The sequence below is a fragment of the Morone saxatilis genome, unplaced genomic scaffold (genome assembly GCF_004916995.1).
Source record: "Morone saxatilis isolate NCDOM2014 unplaced genomic scaffold, NCSU_SB_2.0 Contig16, whole genome shotgun sequence".
In the NCBI taxonomy this organism is placed as follows: Eukaryota; Metazoa; Chordata; class Actinopteri; family Moronidae; genus Morone; species Morone saxatilis.
Genome location: NW_023339718.1, coordinates 236,993 through 245,502, shown reverse-complemented (window position 1 = coordinate 245,502; position 8,510 = coordinate 236,993). Strand labels below are relative to the sequence as shown.

The 8,510-nt window shown below is 40.9% G+C and overlaps 1 protein-coding gene across 1 annotated transcript in view; it reads left to right on the top strand.

Annotated features, from left to right (window-relative positions):
- The window catches only part of LOC118325834 (DNA repair protein XRCC4-like), a 24,484-nt gene extending 17,900 nt beyond the window's left edge, over window positions 1-6,584 (top strand). The window contains exons 6-8 of the mRNA XM_035658673.1: window positions 68-168; window positions 3,171-3,303; window positions 5,078-6,584. Coding sequence (XP_035514566.1) covers window positions 68-168; window positions 3,171-3,295 — 226 coding nt within the window. The 3' untranslated portion in view covers window positions 3,296-3,303; window positions 5,078-6,584. The remainder of the gene's footprint in view (window positions 1-67; window positions 169-3,170; window positions 3,304-5,077) is intronic.
- Window positions 6,585-8,510: the final 1,926 nt, after the last annotated feature.

The window sequence follows — 8,510 nt, the reverse complement described above, 5'->3', positions numbered from 1 at the left end:
CACACACACACACACTGTATTTTCTGCATTAAAAAAACTTATCTCAATCTTGTTTCATTTCCTTTAGTGGCAATGACACAACTCATGGTGAAGATGACAGCCAGGACAGAAGAGATGAAACAGTTCAGAGCATCCATCCATCACAGGAGCCAACTATCCTCATCACAGGTGTGTCTGTGTGTGTAGTGTCAGGAGTGCAGTCTTTTTGTTTTGTTTTACTTATGAGAGGGGAAAGTACCACCAAACCCATGAAATAAACAATGTCTGCTAACTCCAAATGAATAATTGGGTTTTATAAATGAGTGTTTTCATCTTTGCCTGCATCAGAATATGTTGAAACTGCAATACAAAGGATAATAATAACCAGACTGAAACATTTCCTTGTCCTCTAATTTCTTAGAATTAAATAATGAAGGCTTTTCTCAAGGGGTAAGGCAGGCCATTTGTTCATAACATGATGAGAATGTGTTTGTGAGTTAACACGTGTTTGAACACAGTGTAAGCCTGATCAAGTATCATTTAGGTTTAGGTGACAAGATTCTAGCGCTGCATATTAAAGCATAAACACAACGCTACCAGATGTGTCAGTTAGGGAGGGTAGAAGATGGGACCAAATAAGCTAAACACTGAGCACTGTAGGATGTAAGGGTTTCAGAAAGTAATTTAAAGCTTGATATACCTCATTTAGAACTTTCTTGTAGGTCTTTAGAGATTTACTGTTACACACTATCACTCACACATTGTGCTCCCATATTCCATGTATTTGCACATGCAACATGTTTTGGTGGAGCAGGGAGTGCAAGTATTGAACATGGCAAAGTTTTCTCCCATTCCCGGTACTCTTGATGTCATAGGTCACGATGTGACTCAGTGTTGATGCAGACCCTTATGTGAAACTCTTGTGTTTTAGCTTTCCTTGAACTAATTTTACTGTCCAGTAAACCTCACGGTCTAATGTAATTGATTATGTAAGCTGGGATATTAACGTACACTTAAAAGCACACACAAGCAGAGAGTATACCCTCGGGTAGCGGGGTTCTGGGAAACACTCGTCAGTGAGTCATAAACCCACCCAGCGAAGTCTGCTGAGATTGCTTCAACACGACCGGCCCGTGAGGTGGTCTTCCACTTCCTGCATCATGCAGAGCAGGCGTGATGACATCATCATCTGTTGAGTCATGCCCCTCTTGCGCTACAGCGCTGCAATCTGCTGGGATAACCCACTGATCGCTCCTCAATGGCTGTGTCTGTGTTCAGAGCCAAAATCAAGCTCCCCCCTCCCAGACAGGACAATACAGTTGCAAAACACATTGACGTTATAGTGGCCTCAGCAGGTTCTGTAGTTTGGCTCTCAGTTTCTGCACTTTCACTCACACACACATGCACACACACCCTCCCGTTCATGCTCTTTCTCCCAGCCTGACCTGGCCTCAGTGAAGATGGATGGAGGTTGTAGATTGCACAGCATGGGTCTTGGCGCACACACTTTGTTGTTTGCAGTCCAGAAGGGTTTTACAATGCTTTCTTGTGTTTTCAGCTTGTCAGTGACAATCACCCAACACTTATGTCTTATCTTTTAGTCTTGATTAATTTGTCTCCATATTCTCTCCATATTCAGAGCTTTTTAACATTACGGGTGTGTTTTCTAAAATTGTTGTAGTATTTACACTAATTCAGCTGTCCAACAAATCAGTGTCTGGGCGTTTCTCTCTTGGCCTTAAGCCCTGTGGAAGAAACAAGCCCTCTATTCATGTCAGTGGTTGTTATAATAGGCTAATGGATGCCTAATGCATTGTTACTTCTTGTTTATATTGTGCAGCCTTAGTCTGGTAACTCCAGCAACCAGTCAATTCATAGTCACCTTCACAATCATCAGAGGACATGAAACATATGGTATTTTCCACGGCAATCTTTTGTGTTTGCAAATTCAGTAAATGCATACAGTTTGGTGAATTTGAAACCTCATTGATATTTGTTGAGTTTAAATCGAGTCTCCACCTATTTGGCTATTGCAAAGTTTGACCCAGATCAGACACTGTTTGCACAATAGCAAATTAATGTTTTAATTGCACTGAGAAATCTATCATGACTTCACCGACATAGTGGGCTACATGATTCCCCTTTGACATCCTTGGCCCCAGTTAGCCCCCGTGCCTCGGGGTGTGTTTCCATATTGCTGAGGCCTGATAAGAGAGAGTAATGACAGAGCAGAATTAGAGACAAAAGAAGAAACTCTCTTTTTGACTTGTTCCCTCCAGGTTTAGCATCTGATTGTGACAACATAGGAAGGTATATCACTCACAAAGGGGTGACTGAAGATAAAAGAGATAGAGATGGAGGAAGGAGAATGTCAGGAGAGGAGAGAATATGTGTGATTTAAAGGATCGGGGAGTGTCTGAGGGGATGTCAGAAGAAAGATATGGATAAAAATGACAGAAATGGGCTTTTTAATGGTCAGGGGGGCTGTAATGCCAGACTCCATTCACTCTTACTCTTACTATCCACATTAAAAGTTTTATCTCCTGATCAGACAGCTAATCAAGTCTTCTAAATCTTTCTTTTTATCTAACACAATTGCTCTTTGAATCTGTCGATCTCAGAATAGGCTAGCAGCAGTGTTAAAGGGCAAACAGGTGTGTTTGTATGCCTGTCCGTATATAAACGATTGTATCCGAGTGTGACCGGGCTTGTGTGGAATGCCAGATCCCCATTCCTGATAAAGGCGAAGGACTTTAGGTGTGGAGTTGTCCAGGGTTAAGAAAGGTCATCTGAGGCAATATGTCCTGAAACTGCCACAAAAGTGCCACAAATGACACTGATGGAGAATCGGTTTAAGAAATGGAGATGGAGAATTTGGGCTTTGGTAATAAAACCACCTAAGTAATGCTAAAAATGTGATATCAGATATCAACCTGCAGGCATTAAGAGGCACACAGTCCAACAGTCAGAGGTCATTGTGAAGAAATGTAATTCTCATCTAGTATCTTTGATTTACAGTAGACATGATTGTTTTGTTTTTGTTTTTGTTTTTTCAAATTAACTGCCCTGATAGATGGTATTAGTTAGTGACACACTTAAAGATTATGTAGTAATCCCCAGAGTATCAGAGGTGGTTTTCTGAACAATCCTATGTTTGTGTGTGCCTCTGCGTGTGTATATATTGTACGCAGGTCGCAATCTGGTGTGCCAGGGCATCTCTGTGGACCGGACTTTTTCTGATGATGAAGATGAACAGCCGAGTTGGAAGCGGAGGTTGCTTCACACCCTAAGCCCAGACTCATCTGAACAGGAATAAAACCGCAGGTTAGTCAGACCAATACAACTAATGTATCACCATATTTGGTATCATAGTTGGTCTTTCCACTGCCTCCCCAAGATTACTTAAATTTTTTGCTTCTTAGCTGTTTTGTGGAGCCTCTCTTCGCACACAGTACAAGGGGAAAAAATATCACTGGAGAAGTTCTAATGCAAAAATATAAGACAAAACAAGATCATATATTGCAGGTTTCAGGTAGGTCATATAAATATAGTGTCAACATGACACAAATAACCTCTCCAGTTAAATAATAAGCAGTTCCATGTGGCCCCAAACCAGACTTTAACAATGCTAGAAAATCATTTCAAGCTTAGTTTTATGGTCCTGTGAACATTTTTTCTCCTTTCCCTCAAATTTCATTCATGACTTCCTTTCAGTTTCTGCACTCAGACAAATGTCTGAAAAACCACCGCAGCAACAGATGTGGGGTACCCTACTGAATTTTTATCTTCCACTCCTCCCATTAAAGAAGGTTGAATCATCAATTTGTCGTCATCATTGGTGTTACAGAAAAAACCACACATGCACACTTCCCGGCATCCAGCAGTGTCCGCCGTGGGCCCTGCACATTTCTGGATAATTATTAAACTGGTTTCTTCATCTTATCGTATTGATTGCGTTACTCATTAGGGACATACAGTACTCATCCTGCTGCCTCTGACCACAGCACCGGTCTTAGATGTGGCGCTGCTCTCCAGATGCTAAAGAATAGTTGCTGTATTCTGCAAATAAATAGGACTGTTTAAATGCAAGTAACATGTTTCGGGTTTTTTTTAAATGTAGTTAGCAGAAAACATAACAAACATTGATTTGATTTTTCACATTCTGTCTACTACATTTAACTTAGTAAACTTTTCTGATTTTCCTGTGGGATTGTGAGAGGTGTTAACATCTTAACAACATGACATTATAAAGATGGACTCACTGGCGTGTGTGACAGAGCTTAAGAGATTTTTCAGCTTCTGTTAATGTTTGGATTTTCAGAGATGTCTCCTGAACATCCGGGCTCAAACATACAATGTTGTCTGGCCACATTCAACAGCTGCACATTTTCTCATAATGTACTGACTCACTGCAATAGAATGACCAGAGGTTTTTGGGCTGTCTCATTTTAGGACAACAAATGGGTTCAGACTAGCACCTTGTTTGCATGCTACTGCTGCAAAAGAGTCTGAAAAGCAACATTTATCGCAGTATTTGTGTCTAACCCTAACCCTATGTCTGTAGTCAGAAGATACACACATTTTTAACACAGCTATATCAGTAACATCACCAGATTCAGTGGTAACAGGGACAGTGATATCAACCTGCAGTTGTGGTTCATTTGGTAAGTTGACCACCTCTTCTACATTTGTTCTAATGACACTTCTTTTAAATCTAAAAACCTCTTAACATCCTCCCACAGCTGACATTTGGGTGTTGGCTGGCAAATAAATGGAACTGAAAATTACTGCAGTGTTTAGTGTTACTTGGTCCAACTAAGCAATGACAGCAATAGCTTTTGAGTTCCAGTAAAAACATCTACATTTTTTTTCTGAACTTCTTGGGCAGAATACATGTTAATTTGGTTCAAATCACTTTATTGAACTGTATTTCCCAAAGTACATCTCCATATTGAATATTAAATTTCAAATGTGATGTTTGTTTTATTAGAACAAATTCTATATTACCTCTAACTTGTTCCCTCTCTCTTCCCCATTCCCTTTTGTCTTTGCCCCACGTTGTTCCTGTCGTGTCTCCATCCCTCTCCTCAATGAATAGATCCATCAAGAACTCATCATGAACAGGAATAAACCCCTAAACCTACGGCTTTCATGATGAACAGATTTTCTTGAGCCATATCCAGTTATGTGGGAAGCTGCTTTCAGCAACCCTCACCTCGATACACACAACCAAAACAATGACAACCGGGCAACAGTGTCCTGGAGGTGTCCCCAGATTTGGTGCCAGATTTTGTCCCAGATAGTGAAAGCAATTTTCAGAAAGCCAGAGCATGTTACTGCCATCTGGTTTGCTTTAACTGTGACAATTACCTGCCACAGGCCTCATGAGAGACTTGCTGCTTGTCTCTAGTTAGTAAATCAAGAGACGAACAAGTAGTGACGCTATCTTTTCCCAAACGGTCCAGACTGCGTGCTCGATTCGATGCTGCCGTCAAGACTTTGCCCAGATGCGTTAGTGGCCCATTGATAGCAGTGACTTAACGCCCTCAAGTGCTTCCTCAGGAACTGATGGCGTTGCTGCTAATGACTTGGACAACATGGTAGAGAATCTGGACCAGGAGTATGGAAGCAATTTCTCTCAAGAGGTCGCCCTGAGCTTGAATTTGGCCGCCGAGCCCCTTGGCCTTGGCTCTGTGTGAGATCGGAGAAAGAGTAACAACTACTGAGGGACAACAGGCTACACCCAGAAAACAGGGTGTCACCAACAAGGCACCGAAGCTGCTTTGTTGCTGCTTATTCATCATGTCCTGCTGATGTTTTCCTCCCTCTTTTCATTATGAAAATAAACTATACGCCACCTCTTTCATTTCCCTTTCCTAACATAGCATTTTGCGAACAATAATTTGACCTCCCCCATTTTTCTCATTTCCATTTTGCCTTTTTATCCTGTGGATGTTCTGTGGCTCAAACTACCTGAGGGGTGTTTTGTAGAGGGTTAATAGGGTTATGTTGTCTCTCACCGTCTTCACCTCCTCACCTCTTCCTTTTACCTCTGCTACCAGCTTGAGGTCCTGAGGTCATCACAGTGTGTCTTCACACTGACACTAATGAACCTATGGAGACCTGCTCAGGCCCTTTATCTGACCATTCTACCTTTGACTTCTGGACCTTCCTGCTGTCTTTTATGGTTCTGATGATACCTATATGTCTGCTGAAGACCACGGGTAGCCGCCAAGATAATCCCATAACACGTGCTTGCTGGTTTAGTAATCCCCACAGGAATGTCACACTCTCTCCTCTGCATCCCATCAATAAGGCATTGTATAAAGGGCTGTGCAATGGAGGGTGAGACAAAGTGTAAAAGATAAGGAGACTATACTGAATATTTCAGTCATTCAGAATATTATGATATCATGCTTTGTTATTATTAATTGTTTTTTTCTTATTTTGAATAGAACCTGGTGGTAATTAAATACATTCTAAATGTTTCTGTTTGTATTTTTTTTATACATGAAGGAGAAGATGTCATATTTTAATATGTGAAATACTGTAAATGTTATTCAAATGTGATCTGGGTAAATATCTGTAAAATGTGTTAATTTCAACCTGACTTGAATAAACATTTTACTTTATAATATTTTTTTCCATTTCAGCATTTTCTAAATCATATTTCATTGCTCAAAATACAACATACAGCTATGAGGAGCCCCCATTTTGTAAATGGTAAATGGACCTGTACTTGTATAGCGCCTTTCTAGTCTTCCGACCACTCAAAAGTGCTTTTACACTACGTGCACATTCACCCTTTCACACACATTCACACACGATCTAAAGGCAAACTAAACTCATTCATACAATTTCACACACCAAGCTATGCATCCGGGAGCAATGTTGGGGTTCAGTATCTTGCTCAAAGGTACTTCGACACGTGGCAGGAGGAGCCGGGGATCGAATCAACAACCTTCCGAATGGGGGACGACCCGCTCTGCCTCACTATTATAATGTTCACAGTATAAAGACAAAAGAATGTGTGCAATGTGTGAAAAGAAAAATGGGCATGTGGAGAGTATGTATAATATAATATAATATATAATATAACGTGTAGTGTAGAGTTTGTGTCATTGGTGGGGTATCAGGCTTTTTTGATGAGGCCAGCTACAGTTAACAAGAAATACCCCTAGCTATATACTACTTATACTAGTATATAACTAAAGCTTCAGGAAAATTTGACAATCAACAATTACGTTTAAAAGTTGGTATATGTTTAACTTTTTGGCTGTTGTCACTTGCACTAAACACACGTGTTTAGTTGTTATTGACGTGCAAATACCTATTAATCTGTAGATTTTAGTTAGCATTGGATAGCATTTGGTACAACACCCTGAAGTTACAACCACATGGCCTTCTAGCAAGGGCACTCTAGCTCAACGGGCTACACAGCAGCCTGTGCAGCTGAAAGGGTTTGTGAGGGAGCGATGATGGCTGTGCCAGGTTGAAATTAAACGTTCAGTCACTTGCTTATCATCGTCATTCACTTACTGCGTGCACCTGTAGGATTCCCATCATCCAGGGAAATGACAGGAGTCTTCCTGCTTTCCCGCCACAGAGCTGCAATGAGACAGAGTGGTCTTTGTTGTTAGGCTGTGCTCTGCTCTCACTGCTCTCCGCCTCGTTCTGTAATGTCTGAAATGGCCTGGCTTTAAACAAGCAATGTTTGAAAACTGAAGATGACAACTTATTTATGAATATATATTGAAATACACTGTTAGGAGTAACAAGTTTACTCATCTTTCAGACATATTGGACAGATTGGTGTATGCTTTCCCCTTTTGATTATTGGCCTACAGCTGGCTTGCTGTTTGAATCAACCAAATTTTGCGATTCAGTAAAATTGCATTGAGCAATAAAAAAATGTGAACACTTCTTCTTCTGCCTGTTCTTTTTCTGACTCGATTTTATTGTGCCAACCGTGTCAGACTGCATTACCTGTTACTCCTTTTGCTCACAGTGGGCAGTACTGCTGTTTCTGCTGGAAGCGGCACACACGGAAGTAAAGCAGTGGGCAGGCTGTTTAAAACTGAAGGAGTATATTTCAGGGCAATACAAAACCAGCAGTGAGCCTTCCTGCTGGGCCACTTTGAATTAAACGTGTAAGCTTCTGCTTTGTGTATAACTGTATGTGTGAGACCAGAGATGCAGTCTATACATATACCCAGACTATTGCTGTCATCATATACATCTGTGCAGATGCTGAATATGCGTTGATGATGTAGAAAAAGATAGCAACAGTATATTGCAACTATAGACTTTCTCTAGCTGCAGAACCAAAAACAAATCTCCACTCCACATTTAATGCTGACTTGTCCTCCAGTCATGGGGTCTTTTCTGGTCTACAAGTTTTGCCAGTGGCAAAGAGTATCTGCTTTGTTTCAACCCAGTCATTAAAACAGCCTTTTGATCAGTACAAATAATGAGTGGTTTCTCTTTGAGATGCTGGTGTGAACTGATTGGCCTCATTATTTGAATTAAAA